Source organism: Annulohypoxylon truncatum (genome assembly GCF_022578515.1).
Source record: "Annulohypoxylon truncatum strain CBS 140777 unplaced genomic scaffold F4807scaffold_53, whole genome shotgun sequence".
Lineage (NCBI taxonomy): Eukaryota > Fungi > Ascomycota > Sordariomycetes > Xylariales > Hypoxylaceae > Annulohypoxylon > Annulohypoxylon truncatum.
This window is the reverse complement of record NW_025953839.1, coordinates 1-18,315: the sequence shown is the minus strand read 5'-3', so window position 1 is coordinate 18,315 and position 18,315 is coordinate 1. Positions and strand designations below refer to the sequence as shown.

At 48.5% G+C, this 18,315-nt stretch overlaps 8 protein-coding genes across 8 annotated transcripts; 4 read left to right on the top strand and 4 right to left on the bottom strand.

Moving 5' to 3' along the window:
* The first annotated feature begins 267 nt into the window (after window positions 1-267).
* Window positions 268-1,087, top strand: F4807DRAFT_322959 (uncharacterized protein). The gene is made up of 2 exons (XM_047995173.1): window positions 268-590; window positions 701-1,087. Exons 1-2 carry the CDS (start codon window positions 353-355, stop codon window positions 937-939), a joined length of 477 nt encoding a protein of 158 aa, XP_047849160.1. The 5' UTR covers window positions 268-352; the 3' UTR covers window positions 940-1,087.
* F4807DRAFT_322950 (capsule polysaccharide biosynthesis protein) lies at window positions 895-2,752 on the bottom strand. Its single transcript, XM_047995172.1, has 3 exons — window positions 2,150-2,752; window positions 1,167-2,077; window positions 895-1,108 (listed from the first exon to the last, which is right to left on the bottom strand). The coding sequence occupies exons 1-2, from the start codon at window positions 2,348-2,350 to the stop codon at window positions 1,235-1,237; spliced, it is 1,044 nt and encodes a 347-aa protein (XP_047849159.1). The 5' UTR covers window positions 2,351-2,752; the 3' UTR covers window positions 895-1,108; window positions 1,167-1,234.
* A 549-nt stretch (window positions 2,753-3,301) lies between these two features.
* On the top strand, window positions 3,302-4,018 carry F4807DRAFT_322935 (uncharacterized protein). Its single transcript, XM_047995170.1, has one exon. The coding sequence runs from the start codon at window positions 3,425-3,427 to the stop codon at window positions 3,863-3,865; it is 441 nt and encodes a 146-aa protein (XP_047849158.1). The 5' UTR covers window positions 3,302-3,424; the 3' UTR covers window positions 3,866-4,018.
* On the bottom strand, window positions 4,019-5,729 carry F4807DRAFT_322938 (kinase-like domain-containing protein). The gene has a single exon (XM_047995171.1). It carries the CDS (start codon window positions 5,307-5,309, stop codon window positions 4,173-4,175), a length of 1,137 nt encoding a protein of 378 aa, XP_047849157.1. The 5' UTR covers window positions 5,310-5,729; the 3' UTR covers window positions 4,019-4,172.
* A 1,499-nt stretch (window positions 5,730-7,228) lies between these two features.
* On the top strand, window positions 7,229-7,810 carry F4807DRAFT_465411 (uncharacterized protein; the record flags this gene model as incomplete). Its single annotated transcript, XM_048002275.1, has 1 exon — window positions 7,229-7,810. The coding sequence occupies one exon, from the start codon at window positions 7,229-7,231 to the stop codon at window positions 7,808-7,810; it is 582 nt and encodes a 193-aa protein (XP_047849156.1).
* Window positions 7,811-8,785: 975 nt separating this feature from the next.
* F4807DRAFT_446158 (glycosyltransferase family 31 protein) lies at window positions 8,786-11,453 on the bottom strand. Its single transcript, XM_047999793.1, has 3 exons — window positions 10,824-11,453; window positions 10,056-10,730; window positions 8,786-9,994 (listed from the first exon to the last, which is right to left on the bottom strand). Exons 1-3 carry the CDS (start codon window positions 11,190-11,192, stop codon window positions 9,392-9,394), a joined length of 1,647 nt encoding a protein of 548 aa, XP_047849155.1. The 5' UTR covers window positions 11,193-11,453; the 3' UTR covers window positions 8,786-9,391.
* A 1,819-nt stretch (window positions 11,454-13,272) lies between these two features.
* Window positions 13,273-15,144, top strand: F4807DRAFT_322833 (uncharacterized protein). The gene is made up of 3 exons (XM_047995169.1): window positions 13,273-14,261; window positions 14,321-14,669; window positions 14,756-15,144. The coding sequence occupies exons 1-3, from the start codon at window positions 13,441-13,443 to the stop codon at window positions 15,041-15,043; spliced, it is 1,458 nt and encodes a 485-aa protein (XP_047849154.1). The 5' UTR covers window positions 13,273-13,440; the 3' UTR covers window positions 15,044-15,144.
* Window positions 15,145-16,241: 1,097 nt separating this feature from the next.
* On the bottom strand, window positions 16,242-17,641 carry F4807DRAFT_465408 (LEM3/CDC50 family protein; the record flags this gene model as incomplete). Its single annotated transcript, XM_048002274.1, has 3 exons — window positions 16,242-16,525; window positions 16,610-17,381; window positions 17,438-17,641. 3 exons carry the CDS (start codon window positions 17,639-17,641, stop codon window positions 16,242-16,244), a joined length of 1,260 nt encoding a protein of 419 aa, XP_047849153.1.
* Between the last annotated feature and the right edge of the window lie 674 nt (window positions 17,642-18,315).

The window sequence follows — 18,315 nt, the reverse complement described above, 5'->3', positions numbered from 1 at the left end:
AGTGGCCAAGCAGCTCAAGGATGGGTGAATCCTGCGGAGGTGTGGGTATCATCCATGGTTGCGGACAGGCGATCCGAGATAGTGTCAAAGCAAGGGACTTAGATAGAAGAGAATGCAACGCCGTAGGGACTAAAACTTACCGTCAGCTTATTATGTACCTACCCGGACGTTTTGTGATGTAAACTTCTCCTCCCCCTTCTCGCCCATTTGCATCATTTGTACGTAATTCGCTCTCTTGCTCTCTCTCTCTTCAACGCCATCCGTCTGTCGTCTGTTATTATCGCCGGCCGAAAGAACGACATACACGTCCATTCATTTACGTGAAAGATAAGTCTCTATACCCAAAGCCAAGATGCAGTTCACAACTCTCGCCATCGCCCTCTTGGCCGCCTCCGCCTCCGTCTCCGCCCAGAGCGCGCAGCAGCTCATCTCCAAGATCCCGTCCTGCGCGAAGCCCTGCCTCGATGACGCCTCTACCAAGATAGGTTGCTCGACCACTGACACGAAGTGCCAGTGCGGCAAGATCGACGACCTGACCACGCAGGCCATCGGCTGCGTGTCTACGTCTTGCAGCGCCGACGACTTGACTCGTATGTTCACTGCGACACCTTGACCTTTTCGCGCAACCGCTTTATTGCGCTGCGTGCGAGTGGCGGGATGGTAGATTGCTCAATGCAAGAAAGCTAACGCGTGCGAACAGAAACCACCAAGCTGAGCGCCGAGATCTGTGCCGCGATCGCGTCTGACGCCGGAAGCGCTGCTGCCAGTTCGGCTATTTCTAGCGCCGGCTCGGCTGCGACTTCTGCCATTGCCTCTCTGACAGGTGCTACCGCGACATCGGCCAGCACCAGCGCAACCGCGACCCCGACGACCGGCGCTGGTAACCGGGCCGTTGCCGGTCTCGGGTTTGCCGCTGCCGTGGCTGCTTTAGCACTGTAGGCGATGGGGCGCGTTGTTGTGAGGTTCCAAGTTGACGGTGGATTTTTCTTATGGCGCAATAGTTATATTCTTGGAGCAATGTGACAAAAAAGTTCATCGATACTTGTGGAAAAGCGACAACATCTGCTTGTTTATATCTATAATTGTCTTGGCGGTCTATATTCTATTTCTAGCGTTCGATTAGCTTTACCTCCGAATCCGTCTAGTGCGATATCTACCTTGCCAACCTTGCTCATATCAAGATTATAGGTCCAATGCATATTTATAAATACGCGCATACGGAGTGTCGCGTAGATCATGAGAGACCGAATATTCCCAACGCGCCATCTTCGCCGCCGTCGAAGTGACTATGCAGTCCGTCGAGCGCTGCAAAATGTTCCGCATATTCGTGACCTTTCTGTCGTAATTCTTCCGTGTGCTTCCAGTTCCAATCCATAGACTCGAAATCGGCCTCGGCTTCGGGAACGGCGCCGCCAACTACGGTGTGAGACGGCGGAGCCATCCCGTTCCCTATGGACACCCAACCTCCCGGTCGTTCCGGTAGAAGGCCGCTCGCCTCGATGAGGACTGCGGGGTGCACCGTTAGTCGACCGACCTTGAAAACGTATTTGCTGATAGCCGTGGCGTGGATCTTCTTCTCCCAGTCCTCGAGCTTCCCCCCTTCCTTCCTCGTCGGACCAAAACTGCTCGCATCCCACGAACGCGGCTTCACGGCACCTTTCTCGACGAAATGCGTCACGATATAGAGCCACTTGCGATCCCAGCTCAAGACGCGACTCCACATCTCGTATTTCTGGTATGGTTGAAGCTCCTTCTTGAAGCTACAGTGCACGGCGCCGAGCATAACGGCAAACCTGCCCTTGGCCGGCTTCGAAGGGTCGGCCGGATTCATCACGAGTTTCGTAGAGTCGTTGTTGGCGATAGCCGCACACCCTCGCGCGAACAGGTGAGAGACGAGGTGGGATCGGCTCACGTCGAGGTCGGCGAAGTAAGTGGAGTTGGACTTGTGAATATTGTAGTCGACTTCGAGTAGTGTAACATGCGAAGGCGTGATGACAGGGTGGAACAGCTTATCGGGACCGTGTGAGTGCAGGCGCCGCAGCGCAAAGTGGGAAGTCATAGCACCGAAGACGCGGAACTACAGGGACTGCTTTTAGTACCTGGTTTGTTTTGGGTCGGAAGCGTCTCTAGGGAAGTAAGGGCAACGTACGGTCCATGCTAAAGGCAAGCTCTTCCAGTTGTATAACACAACTGCTAGCGCTATGATTCGACTCGTCCTGCCGGGGCCGGTGAAAAAAGACTCCAACAATCCCAAGGCGTTGCCTTTATAAGCGCCGTAGGCTATCGCTGGCACGAGAAGTGGCCCGGCAACCCGTATCACCTTGTTTGCGGACGCAGCAGCAGAAGCCATGATTGCTATCTATCTATCTATCTAGCCGCTATCTTCCGATTCGATGGTTGCGACGATGAAGACATTGGACCCGTAGTTAGGGCTGCGAGCCGGGTCCGAAGGAAAGCCAAAAACAGTAAAGCCAGCGCAATTCCCCAGAGAGGGACGGCCCGTAGATGACACAGCACGGTTGTGGTACACTTTGCGAAACGGGTGTTGTTCGTCGGTGCAAACGGCATTCGCGTAGAGGTCAGTGTGGTATTGTGGCGATAGCATGAATTTCCGACATCACAACTAACAACTGCTTTCTCCGCCAAGGTTATTGTAAATAGATATGGAGGAGAGAATCTACAGCATAACTCAGGGGGAGGATAATGAGAAAAGTTAGAAGTTACGATGACGAATACTAGGTACCTATGTAACTTCCTTTCATGTGGAACCCAGCTGAGCCGAGGCACTCCTATCTCGTGTCACCTTGTATTAGTGTCCGAAGTACTTTATATATACCGGAGTTTAGCCGATACGTGCTACCTAGTATTACTCTAGCCTTCCTATCGACTTCTAACCTCATTACCTCTCAATAGTAGTTGATATTATTAGGGGATACCGAGATCGTCCACATCAATATCCATAATTTCCAATGAAACACCTAAATGAAGCTTCCACGCCGGTCCAGACGTAACATTGGTGATGAATTTGCGAGCGTCGTATACATCAGAGGCAGATCTAGAAAGCAGACTACTATCATTCATGCTACCCCTCGCCCCTCGATGCGATCAACTGATATTATCACTCTTCGAATATCAACATAAAAACCTCTCAAAACATGATTGTAGGTGGTTTTCTTAGAAAATTCCTACTTAATTTAATGCCAGGTACATACTCGCATGGACGAAACCTTATAGACTGTGGTTGGCACCCTCGGATCGTATAACAAATGGGGTTTAACCTTTATTTTCAAGAATCCAACTTGGAATACTCATCCAGACAGCTGGAGTTCGCAATTGATACAGGGGGTGTAGATCTCTTTTGAAATCTTAGGAATATGGCTGCCGAGACTATATTTCTGTAAGAAATGCCTTGGAGATCGCTGTGATGCGTGAACATGTCTCCCTGGTGAAAGGGATATTTGACCTTGGTATCGAACTAGATGACGAGGAATTCGACCTTGTATACATCTTGGTAGGAAAGCCTTCGATGCTAGAACTATATCTGAGTCGGAGACACGAGTGTCTGTCACATCCATCTCGCCGACTACACAGCCATGCACTGATGACGGCCGTTATTACGTACCCAGAATCTACAAAAGCTTTGTATATTCTTCTCGCGTCTAGGATGGTAGATATGAGTTTTGCCGACAGAGCACATTCGCCTCCGCGTCTTTATCGCACACCACTCGGCTACGCGATTGTTGGATGCTGGGATAGACTAGGTAGGAGTGTGGAACACCTCGACAAGCAATTAATTGAGGAGTTATTGGATGTTGGCTTTGATACAAATATCATTACGAGCAACAATGTGCTCTCAAATCATTGACGAACTCCCATTTTAGATGCTATCAGGACAGGGAGGGTAGAAATGGTCGAACTCCTCCTTCAACATGGGGCAAGAATGATCGAACTAGCACGCTTTTGCATCCAAAGGACGCCTCTCCAGAAATTTGTCGAAGGTGGCATGTAAGAAGTACTAAACAGAGCTTTCGTTTGTTATGTACCTATTTGTTATTCTTTGTGGCAACCTGCTTCTCGAAAGCTTAATCATTATTAGCGATGTTGGCGACTTTACCCCTGACGCTACCTACATCATCGGCTGCAATTCTTAGTAAATTCCTAGAGACTCTGAACTACTCGTTCGCATACTCCTGCAGCGACTCTAGCAGCTCAATAGTCCCATGATCGGAAACGGCTGCGGCATGGCGCTCTGTCATGGCGAAAACATTTTCATCCGGTTGCATCCCTGGCGCCGTGAAGGCCCAGGCCAGTCCGTGCAACGTGTGTTTCCGATAATCGTGCCAGATGTCACCTCTTTCCAAATTGGGGCCGCCATTATGGTGCAGTGCTTGGAGGTAGTGTCGAACCAGATCGACTTCATGTTTCCGGCGATCCTCAACGGTCATTACGCCAGCGACGAAATACGCCAAGTCTTGTACGTTGACGCCTGCATAAGCGGTTTGCCAATCAACAAAACCGGGCTGGCCGTCGGCTGTGATGAACGTGTTTCCGATGTGCGAGTCGCCGTGAAGGACGCACGTCAATTTAGGATTTTCCGTCGCCCGCATGGTTTTGAATGCCCTCTCCAAGCGCTCGCGATTCGCAATCGACTCCGGCAAAGGCGGCGCGGCCGCGTCTTTATAACGAGCTTCCCACTCTCCCGACTTCATCAAAGAAGACACCATACGTTGGAGCGGATTTTCTTTCTTCGCCTTGTCCCCCACCAGCCAAGGAAAGTCCACCTCATCAGCCCCCCAAGTTTTCGCATGGAGGGATGCGAGCTGCTCGACTCCTGCGCGGACTCTCTCCACCGGCCACGGTTTCAGTGGTTCACCAAACTCGCAGCCTTGAGCGGCCAGGTTGGCCATGACGACAAGGCCTTGCCCAGTAACAGTGTCGGTGCCACAATACCAGATCTTAGGTAGGTTCATCGTGACAATCGGACTAATATAGAAGTAAAACTCCGCTTCTCGACGATAGGTCCACAGCAAGTCTGGATAGAGTCCCATAAGCGGCTTATTGAAGCCACCCTTAACGCAAACTTTATATGGTACTTCGTCGACGCTATGTCTTCCCTCGTAGGTGAGGTCGACTAATATTTTGCTCGCTGTTGAATGGATTTCCTCCGCAATAGTCACAGTCTTCACTTTGTGGCCCAATGCCTTGGTACACCATTCCGCTGTTATCTCCTGGGGCGTTGTGGGCAATGGTTCGGCCGAATTCATTACGCCTTTTGCGCCAGCTGGCAACGGATAAGATGAGCAAGGCATGGTCCTATCCTCGCCTATCTAATTATCGTCCTGCAATAGAGTATATAAAGGGATTGATTAGGGGACTAGAGATGATGATAACTATGACCGCTTGTTCTGAACGAATACTAAAAGGGGGGAAAATTAGCTGTGAGTCGACTGTCTATTTTACCTAGGTACTCATGCAATATTTCATGTAATGGCAGAGGCAGGCTAGTAGAATGTACATCTAGATCAGGGAGTCTCCGACGATATAGTCGTAACTTAAGTAAAAGTCATGAGGTTGGCGAGGAGTCTTCCACTCCGGTCCCGCAAACGCTGACTGTTGTACGGATGACTTGGTATTTACCTGAGAATGAAACCGGTCTGTGAGAATTTATGGCATTAATATTGCGCATGCTAATCCTTCATTCGTCATTATACCTAGGTACCTATTTGAAATAAATCCAGTCCTAATGCGGAGAAATATCCCTAAGACCTTGTGGTTTCATAACCGGAATGCTCCGCCTGCCGGTATGCTTATTCCTGATATGTGGTGTAGGAGACCCTGCAGCAAGTCTGACAAGGACACGTCGTCGAAGTTGTACCGTTGTTCACGACACAGCAGCCAACATTGTGTTATCGATCTCCAATTGGCCCCAGATGTACTTTTCCTGTTATAATAAATTTCCAGGACAGCTAGTGGGTTGACTCTAGCTCATAGAGATCATAGAGATGGTATGGACCTCCCCACCCAGTCTTTTATGTCAAAAGCACCACACCCGATCTAGACGTGAAGCTAGTTAAAATAAAGGAAGGAACGGAAAATAATCTGAAGTCATTGTTGGGGCCCTAAGCATGAACGTGCTCTTCGCATCATCAAAGGCAACCTTGAAGAATATCACATTAGAACCCCTCTTGGTAAGCCTCCCAGGACCTTTAGAACAGCTCCGATTATCACAAGGGTCATAGGCATCAATTATCTCCAGATTGTTTCTCACCCTATTGTACAAGATGATCACGACGGTTGTGAGCGCGTCTCAATATCTAAGTTGTAGGAACCCGATATGGAAATTCCACATTGATGATGGTAGCTTCTGCGGCTTCTGATTCCAGCGAGGGGTGATTGATTGTCCAATGGTCAGGACCAAAGATACTTGCAGTAGCTTGTGCCATCACCTTACATCGATGATAACATGCTTGGTTAATGCTACATTTCGCTCATGCTGCTTGGAGAACTGGATCTCTCGAAGAGCCTGTCGAGTGAGAGTCTGAGCTTCGCAGGAGAGATATATGAAGGCAGGTCTCACGCTTATGGATGGGATAAAGCTGACTTAGGTATGAACCAGGACGTCTATCCCTCAAAATGGGAGATCAAATCTTTAAATATTTACGATATACTTCGTGGCTTCGAAGAAGTTTAGATATTTTGGGCTGGAGACCATGTACTCGGTTTCATGGGTGATTATCGACAAAACTATGTATGAAAGAGTTGGCGTTTATTTAGAGTCGCATTAGTTCTATGGAACGTGTCAGTGAATCTCAGACGTGTGTAGTAAATCGTCAACACTAAGAAGTCTTTCACCTAATATATTAAAAACTCTCTCGCAGCCATAAATCATGTCGAATGAGCGGTGCGGGGTGGTTGGTGATGGCGTCCAAGATTTCCTCGTCACCGGCCCTAGTAAGTGTGTGTCACATTGATATTTTAGCTTCACCCAACATAGTACCTACGTACCTAGCTACCTATGTAGAAAGTACCTACATGATATTCAATGTTTACCTACACTTTTTACATTTCATTACTGGTATCTTTTCTTTCTGCACGATTCTTTTTCGTCGGATTTAAAAACAAACAAAATACTTCAACACTACAATTCATTTCTAGTTGTCCAAACCAGCACCAATCTCGTAATCTTCTCTTGGTTACCAGTCCAAACCATCGATGAACATTTCCGACAATGGAGGTTATGCGAGTATGGGCGAGTCACGACAGAGGCACGCGCTCCGACGAGCCTGGTGAAGAAATTCAACGCCGATTCAACCCTCGATGCATCTCGTTTGGCAGCCGAATTCCTGCAGATCACCGCATTGTCTACGACCAACAGAAGAAGGCATCACAGTTAGAATGCAAACACTCAACATGTGATGTCGAACCCGAGAAGACTATCGTCGTGTCTATCGACGGTGCTTGCCATCGTAAGGGGAGTCGACCACCTCGGGCCACTTGGGCGGTCTCGTTCGGAATCAAGTCACCACACAGCGCAAGCGGTCTCCTGTGTTCTTCGTTCCCACAGACCGCGACATTCGCTAAGATCGAGGCGCTGTCACAAGCGTTGCGAATTATCCAACGGGAGTTCGCCGACGATCCGGCACAAGGCTTCTTCATCAGAACGGACTTAGATATCCATGTGGGAGAAATGTCGGAGTGGATTGAAGACTGGCTTATGCGAATGGGTAACCCGCTGCGTACTATCCAGTTCCCAAAGACATGCGGCGACGACGACGTCTGGATTCCAAGCTCTGATATGCTCCACGAGTGAACAATCGGAAGGCCGACACGCTAGCTGAGCAGGCTCTAGATGGACCAGGCTTCATACAGTTCCCAGCAAATGTAAGGAACCCCATATACCCCCTTAAGTCACGCATCGTGCTTATCATCTCTTCCTAGGTTAAGATAGACATCGGACCACTTTAGACTGTCCTATTCGACCTTGTTAGACTGGTTTATTGCTTTCAAAAAGATTGCTTGTTACATGGAGACTGGGAATGAATGTACTATGGAGTATTACGGCGCATAATATGGGATGCTTAATGCCGTCTAGATAGATACTTTCAGGAATGGCCCCAAATGTCAGGAGTTACTCATGATCCACAGATGGTGTTGTGATATTTCCAGTTGCTTTCTGTTCTGCAAGTTTCTCGTCATTTGCTACATGTCCGTCGCCGGATACGGAAACGACTCGATGTGAGAAATCGCCATCGAGATACTCGAGTAAGGGGCATTTCCCTCACCAATGCTTCGGACTGTATCGAGTATGAGCCGTCCCTAATCCTCAACTGCCACTCGAACGGCGGGGCTAAATAAAACCTCGCACGACAGTGTCGACCTGGATTAGCTTATTACCGAAAATACAATAGTAGGTACCTAGGGAGGCCATAGATATTAAACTGCGAGCATAGTCTCTTCCAACTGAGCGACTCCCTAACCCCAATACAAGCCCCCAGATGACGAGTAGTCGATCCTCTCGCAGCCTGAGGTTCCACATTTAAGGGGTCCACGAAACCATCCATGATCGTAATGTGAAACATGGCGCTACTAAGAACGCCTCGACAAGACCATACTAAAACAACTAAACACAGAACCCTGATTTAGCCAAATCGGCCGCAGCCAACCAGCGGAGGCGGGTGTGCCCAGAGCGGTAAAAGTTAGGCTTGGTGGATGGGTAACATTAGATCATTTTTGCCACCCGTCGCCTGTGGGGTAATTCGAGCGCTGTGGACTTGGTTAGGGGAGGGAGGGGAGCTTCTATGAACCGTGCGGCTGAGCCTAGATATTTATTGACAACAAAATGGCAGGCCAGGTAGGCTGAGAACTAAAAATTAATCTATTCCGTACTTCCTCCAAATTTAGGGTCTGCAAATTGACTCCTCGATATCAAATTGGACGACAAACACATATGCTTACGCCGTCCTCGTCAACCTTATCGGCGTCGATGGAATAACCCGTGATCACATTACTTCTGGTTACTTTATTGGGGATGATGCAATTATCTTCGTGAGTGCCTGATATGCGAAGTAACCTAAGCATGAGCCGATAACCATCCTAAGCTCTGTAAGTCCTACGCCGTTTCCGCCTCTCCCACCTGCAAGATGCCAAGAACGCCGTGTTATGTGACCCCCATCATGATCTAGACACGGCAAGCCGACCGCGTTTTGCTAGTACTTACAATAGAATTCCTCGAAAAAGAAAAAAGTCGCCCAGAGATCGCTCCGGGCCCTGTGTGTCGAGATCGCCGTTGATTTTCAAGTTATTATCCCCGTAACTGGTGCCGAACCTTTTCGCCTCCCCTATTATAACCTTAATATAACTCAAGCTTTTTTTTTTTAGACGAAGAGGATGACTATGACGGATCGGGAGATTTCCACTCAGGCTTTGTACATTCGCCCATCGCTTCGATCCAGTCGTTGATACCTTTTAAGTGCCAGCCGCTGGTCCATCTGGCGTTGAGATTGTCCTCGTCTGGCGCTGCTTTGGGCGCACCTAGCTTGAAGCTCTTGGCCGTACAGCAAACCTCTTCGTGCCAACGATACTGGAAGCATGATCGGTTCCGCTTCTTCTCATTCATGGACTTCTTCCACGCTTCCCTGGCTGCGGCGTCGCTTGGCGACGTGTCTTCGGCGACCTCGGTGTCGTTGGCGGTACTAGGATCGTTGCTCGTGCGTTCCGCGATCCCGTGCAAATCCCATTCCTCTTCGTCCGGGACGTCTTGGGATCCGCAGACCTTGGCGCAATTCTCCGGCGATTTCCAGGCCTCCTTTTCGACATCGTTCATGTCGTTCTCGTCCTTCTGCCTATCGCGTAGATGTCCTTCGGCACGTAGCTGAGCGTGGGGATCACGGTTGATGTAGCAGACGTCGTCGGACAAGTTGTCCCAATTCTGTCGCGTTACCTGCATCTTTGGCTGGATCAAGCCCTCATACAAGTCCTTGATCAGGAGAGTACTCTGCGAATTGGTCAGCGTTGATCGTCGGAAACATCCGTGCAGGAAAGACAGAACAGCTTACATCAGTAGTACGTGTCTGCTCGTACTGCCACACGCTACTGATTTCTTCGGCATTCATGTGATGCATGGTCATGATTGGCTCGCACCAATGTCCGGGGCCGTAAGGTAGAGTGCTAGGCTTCTCGCCGTTGATCATGGGCCAGATCTGTCGAACCTTGACGTCCTCGTACTCTTCCAACGCTTGCGCTAACATTAGGTCGCCGCAACACTCGTGTGCTCCCTTGACATTATACTGCTTAACCATGCCGGGATGGTATTCGATCAGGTGCTTTAGTAGCGTGCCGCTGATGATATATCCAGAACCACCGTGGGCGAATGGAGTTCCTCCTATGAAGCTTCGACTGCCTAGGTAGAGCTTCTCGCGATGGTTTAGGCCGGACTCCTTCTTCAGCCAGTGCATGACGTTGGCCCAGAAGACGTAGGTGTCCGCTTCGGCAAATATGTACCAATCGCGACCCGGGCGCATCTTCCAAGTCTGTTCCATGATGGGAAGAAACTTATACTTATCCAAGTTCCACGCCTTTTGTCCGTCTCTCTTAGCATCGACGCACGACTTTTGGGACACGGGACACTCTTTTTGGTCGCGATATAGATCAAAGTCTTCGTTGTGAGCTTTTGCGGATTCTTCGAATTCGGCCAGAGCGTCGTAGATGTGATAGGGGCCGACTTGTTGCTCCTAAAACAGAATTAGCTTATATGATAATACGATCTGACGCTAATTGTGGCATCTAGCGCATAAGCGAACGAGTCATAGCAGTCGGGTTCCTACCATGTCGGAAAAGATGAGGAAATCGGGGAGACAGTTCAAGGTTGTTAACAGATGCGTAGGTATTCGGTCGAACGCCTCTGTCGCGCCCGTCTTCATGACCAATAGAACACCGTCTGTGTTGGGGAAATTGGCGCAGGGGTTGCTCGAATTATAGTATTGATTGACCGTCTGTTTGTTCCCTTCGCTGTACAGCGTGTTGTTGTAAACTGGACTGCCGAGATAATCCTTGACGCTGTGGTAATACTCGCGAGCATATTCGAATGGCGCTTCTTTCCATTGCGGCCGAACGTGCAGGTATGTCGCAAACAGAGCTAAGGCGGCGATGCCGCCGAAGACCCTGTATCGGCGGGAAATGGGTGTTACGATCATGGTGATTATGGTTCCGAGGACTCGAATGCGAACATTAAGATGGAACTCCTAGAGGAGATCGGCGACCGGGACACATTTGCAAAGGCGGTTCGAATTTACTGAGATGGTTGCGAGAAAACCATGAAACCATACGTCATCCCGATACAAAGACGAGTTGAAATTTTTGAGTAAAGTGAACCTGCAGAGAACTCCCAAAGGGGAAGAAGTCAACTAACTATCGTGGCCGCATGTCAAAGGAAGAAATCGAAAGGTGAGAGATACAAAAAAAATCTAAAAATTCCAAAGTTATGAGATGTACCTACCTTAGGTATTCGGTAATAGTTGTTAGGTGGATTGCGCCTACCGCACACTGCGTATACTAAGTACATACCTACATGCTGCGTAGCACCTACTAGGTACGTATGTGGGCCTAAATAGGCGTAGTTATCGTATCACGAAAGAGATATCCAGGGGTCCCATGTTGTATTAAGCCGACTCTACCGGTCCAGATCCATGACTAGGCTATTGGAGTGGAGATTTGCGGCTGGAATTTACTCGAGCTGGTTAGCTAAATTTACTACATCATCTCGTATCACCGCTAAGTATTAAGTAATTGAAGATGATAGCCGTGAGGGGCATAATAAGTTACTTACCTAGGGAGGTAGCAAACCTCGATGTTGGTCTTTACGTACAGTAGGCGTTCACATGCATGCATGTACCTACCTACCTGAGTTTGGCTCGCGTACGTCCGTATGCAGGCAAATTGTAGAACTTGTCTTTGTATGGTCTCTCCTTTACATGCCTCGTGTTCCCTTAGTCGATGAAGAAGTAACGGGACGGGTAGTAGTGATTAAACTAGCGTTGTGTTACCATTTCGTCGGCACCTCCAATCACCCTCTCCTACTGGCTGCTTAATCTCGTTTCACATGCATGTAACCGATCATCTCATATCAATTCGTCTAGAGGTCTTTTTAATCGAAACACTTTCGCACCAAGCGGGACAGATGTAACGTATAAGACGCCTAAGCCTTTCCTATGTCGACAAAAACCGCGACTTACTCAGATGCATGTCCTAAATTAGAAGAGGGCAGCTATTCTTGTGCATGGTGAAGCAGTATTTAGGTACAAGAGTTAAAATAACCATTGGTAACGATAATAAAATATGTAATTAAAAACGATACCGTACGTAAGACGAATGTTCCATTACAAATTGGAATGCTCAACTGCATTGAGAAGGAGGCGTCGGCTGCGAAGAAAAGGAGAAAATAGAAGGTTGCTTATCGATTCACTGGGCGTTGTTTCTGTTGAGACCTCGTCCGATGAATAGCGAATGGTCTAAACTTTCCTCGGCTGTCAAGCAGTTAAGGGAAGTGGGGAGCCCCGGAAACCTTAGAAACCCTGCACGTCATAGTTGTCCAGCCGTGCTACCTAGGTACGTGATGTCGCATCGAGAACTATGAGGTTGACATTTCGACGCCATAAAGGATTGAGTTCAGCCCTATTTAAGTTGAACATTTTTGACATTGAAACACTATTTTGATAGATCTCGTCATATTTTAGTATTGAAAGGTAACGTATAAAAAGATATGACCATACAATATGTTTTATTAAGATTCCTAATCTGTTAGTTTAATTCTTACAACAGCAGCGCAAAAGAGCAACCTGCAATTAGTTATTTGATTCGACCAAGGCTGAGAATGCACATTCACATTAGAAACAGTAAGATTAAAATAGCCTCAGCCAGTTGGTATCAATTAAAAACAGTATTCCAATTTGTACGGCAGTGGCCAATTGTCCTTCCTGTGCTTACCTAACTATAAAAATTCAATTCTTTACTATCACGTGGATGAAGTGTAGTTACGGAAAGTACGGCAAGCAGAGATCGAATTACTTAGTGGCCCAAGCTTCCAAACCCACAACCCATGACCCGTAACTCGACGCGGTGCACGCCGCAACTCCATCTTCATGGGAAGGTCTGCATGCGGTAATCGCGTCACTTCTTCCACGGCCCACACTTTCAAACGTTCACCTCACCACACCTGACTTCTACTTTTTCACACCACAGAACATCTAATCTGTTGGCGCATATAACCAATCCTAGATCGCGATCCCCCTCTGACCTTATTCAAACATTCACAGTCGGTATTGGTTCTATTCAGATCAAATTGCATAGGCTTTTATTTAGCCTTCTCCATACAGCCAATCATATCACAACATCATCAAGATTTCTACCAAAACACCACCGCGACGCCATCTAATTCCCGTCACGATGGCAGAGGCAACTCCCACTGACACTCCTACTCTATCCGCCATTCCATCTGCCATCGCCTCAGCTACAGCCTCCGCTGCAGCAACTCCTCAGTCCTTGCCCCCCATGGATCCCGAAGAGCGCGCCAACTCCCTTCACGTGTCGCTAGCCGACCTCACTGCCAAGGCCAATGCTCTTTACGCGCAAAAGAAGTTTGAAGAAGCTGCCGAGATTTTCTCCCAGGCGACCGAGATGCAAGCCGAGATCAATGGCGAGATGGCCCCTGAAAACGCCGACGTTCTGTTCCTCTATGGCCGAAGTCTTTTCAAGGTCGGCCAAAGCAAGAGCGATGTTCTAGGTGGAAAGGCTGCTGGTGAAAGCAAGTCCGATGGTGCTGCTGGAAAGAAGCCCAAGACAAAGAAACCACAAGCGGAACAGTCGACTGCGAACACGGCAGAGAAAACGGCGGAGAAAGTTACCGAAGGGGTAGCCAATGCCGCGGCAAAGAGTGCGACAGAAGCCGAGAAAGTGCCCGATGCGAAGAAACCGCTATTCTCATTCACAGGCGACGAGACCTTCGAGGACTCAGATGAGGAAGAGGAGGCTGAGGGAGAGGAAGACGAAGACGAAGACGAAGACGAAGATGATCTTGCAGTGGCATTCGAGGTATTAGATCTGGCACGTCTGCTTTTCGAGAAATCCCTAGAGCGAGAAGACCAAGACTCGTCGGAGGGCAAAGGAAAGGAGAAAGCCGAAGGCGACAGTCCTGCCGTAAAGCACATTAAAGAGCGACTCGCCGACACACACGATCTCCTTGCGGAAATCTCCCTTGAGAATGAGAAGTACGACAGCTTAACATTTTGTCGGGATCTTCAATTGCCATCTACTAACAAAGATATAGGTATCCTCTAGCAATTAATGACTGTCGCGCCTCTCTCAAATACAAGGAAGAACTATACGGCGAGGAGTCTGAGGTGATCGCCGAGGCCCATTTCAAATTATCGTTGGCTCTTGAATTCGCGTCCGTCACTACGACTGAAGAAGATACTGCCGGCGCGAATGCGAAACCTGTTGACGAAGAGCTACGAAATGAAGCTGCCACCGAACTGGAGAAAGCTATCAAGAGCACGAAGCTTAAGCTCGACGCGAAAGAGGTTGATCTCGCGATGCTGCACGCCCCCGAAGATAATGAAGCAACAAGGAAGCAGATCGCCGAGGTCAAGGACCTGATCGCGGACATGGAGCAGCGGGTGAGTTTTTCACTTCCCCGTACACTCCCTGTCATCGCGACATGAGAGACGATGATGGATGAAACTAACCTGCCTTACCAAATAAGCTTGTCGACCTCCGTAAACCGCCTATGGACGTTAACTCCGTTCTCGCATCCGACGATACTATGCTAGGTGTACTAGGCGCGGCCCTCGGCGAGTCGACCGAAAACAAGGAAGCAAGGATCGAGGAGGCGAAGAAGAACGCTAAGGATGTATCCGGTTTAGTGCGCAAGAAGACGAAGGAGGAATCGAAGCAAGAGACGAACGGCAACGGCAAACGCAAGGCTGACGATGCCGCGCTAGGCGATGATGAGGTGAAGAAGGCCAAAGTTGAGGAGCCCGCGCAGTCTTAACTCAAACCACGCCATATCACCAATAATGGCTTTTGCATAGGCAATACGCAGCGGTTAGGTTTGTGAATCAGGGTGTGCTCATTATCTAGGTGCTTTAAGTCCGGCGATTCGTCAATCCTCCGCCACCGCGGAGAGGAACAAACCAGAGAAGGATTGTAAATTACCATGTAACATAGGAAAAGCCTTCGAGCGATGGAGGCATCATATGACCACGACATGCATGCCCGAATCCTCGCGTTGGGCGACGGTGACAATAGGGGGGAGCCAAAAGCAAGGGGAAATATGTGAAAAAGGAGAGTGATGACCTTCGGTTCTTCTATCCATAGCAGTTAAATAGGTAGGCTGTGCATATTCCGCGTTTGCTATGGCAATCATGACGCTATTCTTTGCTTCGATATTAAAGCGAGCTAAGTTTACTCCGCCAAGGTCACCATTTGCATGAGAATAAAGCCACTACGATAATCACGAATGAATGGGGAAAGAAAAAAAAAAGCCCAGTCGGAGCAAGAGAAAAGGTTCTAATACCTTGCCTTTATAACAAAACAACCAGTTCAAATCAACTATCAAGAAAACCCCGTGTGAATCTCAAGGGAAAAGAAAAAGCAAAGACAACCAGAAACCGTCAACTCCATTAGACCCCAGGACAGACGGCTCAGCTGTTCTGCTGCCGCAGAGTGCCGTCGAAGAAAAAAAAGACTCGATAGCCACACGCAAGCAATACTCGTACAAGTCTGAGGACGTAAAAAGGCATCTCCCTTCTCTCTGCTCTGCTTGCTCTTTGCCCATGCCATGCCATATCATCTCCCGAACGACAAATAAGGAAAAGAGGGAATTCGACCAAAGCAGCCCCCTTTCACCGTGTCATGTCATGCCCTTCATGCTCTTTTCGAGGTGTGAGATTTACAAAAGTTTTGGAGATTTCTCCTTCATCTTCTCATTTAGCAACGCCGATCTCCGCCGCCTGGGACGATTCTCCCTGCGACTCGCGGGTCTGGTATCGTTGAGATCGCGGAGCTGGACGGAGTGACGATGACGGGAACATCCCTTCTCTGAATGTGCCCTCATCTCCTGTATAATTAGGCCTGGGCCATGATCTTAGAGTCTCCAGCTCCCTTGCCGATCGTCCCGCGGCCGCCGACCCGTCAAAACCCACCTGACCCGCACTGCTCGCAAGCCGGGAACCGCGCAGATTCGTGTCCTACGACAAATCGCGACCGGTCGCCATGCCGACGGTGGGGCCGGACGCCTTGCCCTTACCCTTGGCAGCGGCGGATGACGGGGCGTTATTCCAGGACAGGTAGGTGTGGTCGCCGAGCTTGCGAGGCTTGATGAGGTTTGTGATGAGGAATAGCAAGGCGAGGGCGATGCAGAATCCGCCGACGACGAGCCAGAGGATTCCGAGGAAGTTGTTCTTGCCGCCCATGACGGACAGGGTCGTAATGACGATGCTCTTCTTACCCTGATACTGGTCGGTTCGGAAATCTATCAAGGTGTGTTAATTAACCTTCTTAATTAAAAAAAAAAAAAAAAAAAAAAAAAAAAAAAAAAAAACCCTGGGTCACATACTGTCAATGATATCCAAAGAGTAGGTGCCTATCTGCATAGGACTCGTGTCGTTGCGCCCCCAGAGCTTGCTGAAGGTTGGCAGACCTGCTGTCCGCATCCATACGATGAAGTGCTCATCTTCCTGCAAGTTTGGAGGGGGGTTCTCGGTAGAGTAGACGCCATTAGGGTATCGGATCTGCCAGTTGGGAGGCGGGAGAATGTTGTCCAAGTTGTTGTTCACTCTAGGCTTGTACAGCTCCTTGTCAGATTCCCAAGCAATCGAAGTATTCTTCATCTCGTAAGTTAGGTTGCCGTCCGACGTTGGCGGGTTCAAGAAGATAGGACTCATGATAGTGTCGTTGAAGACGGAGTTGGCGATCAGACCACAAGGATAGTAGGCTTTCGGGTTTGCGCTGGTCAAGTTGACGGTCGCTAGAGGCTGGCAATTGGATCCATCGACATCGGAAATCGTGACGTCCTCTCCAGCAAGCTGCTTGTCGAAGAACGAAGCAACGTAGCGACGGTGATTCTGGTAGAAGTTCTCGAGGCGGTAATATAGAAGTACAGGCGGAGACATCTCTTCCGGTATCTCAAACTGAAGAGTGCATTTCGTGAGGTTCTGAACTGTGTAGGTGCCGTAGGTATAATTGACCGGGGAGGTACGCTGCCACATAGCATTAATGGTATTGTTGGTTTTGAACGACGGGAAGACCAGGCTGTCATCCATCAAGGCAAGTTCAGTGGTAGGCGCATCGCGGAAGCAATTCGTGTAGTCGATGCGCAGTTCCTTGACCTTAAAGACATGATGTCAGCAGCAAACACAAAGGCTCGAGTGCCAACTTGACGTACTGTAGAGCTGGCATAGATCAACAATCCACCGACAGGCGCACATATGATACCTATGACGAAGAAGAGGGGGATGACGGTTTTCGGGGTGAGAATTGGTTGCCACGCTTTCAGACGTTGTTGGCGAAACGCCGTGTTCGCGGGTCTTCTGCTCTTCTTCTTCTCCTTCGTTTGATCGATGCTCTCTGGTGGCGAGGAATCATCCATCTTGTAGGCGTGGTTTCAAGCTTAGAGGAGAGTTGAGGAGATCGTCAAGGGAGAGAGGGCTGTAGGCAGAATTGTTAGGAACAAGGTCTGTGTCGCCGGTCGAACAGGGGATCCGGGGCGGTCGGGACGACGAGACAACAGGAGTCGCTTACACTAACGATCGCTATAGCGCTGGACCCTCGGCGATGGGCCTCGAGCATGCAAGACGGAAAACAAATTGCCAGTTTGAACCTCGATATCTACTTAGGTATATAGCGTTCCTGGGAATTGGCGCGGGTAAATGATGTCGAAGTTGGACTTAGCCATGAATGTGATTCTTGTCAGTGCAATTTCGTGGCTTGGTCAAAAGGAAACGCGGCCAAATACGAGATTCCTGTAGCGCAGCACAGCCACTCTGCATCATTACATAAGGTACTTGGACACTTGAGACGGCGGGCCATTTGACTTAAACCGTTAAAGCTTTAAAACGTTTTTTTTTTTAATTTAATTTAAAAACTTTAATTATATTAATAATAATTTTAAAAGTATTATTATAAAATATTAATAAAAATTAAAATGTAATAATTATAAAGAAATTTTTTATAAAATAAAATTAATAATAATTAAATAATAATTAAATTATAATTAATTTTAAATTTAATAATAATTATTTAATATTAATTTAAAATTATTAT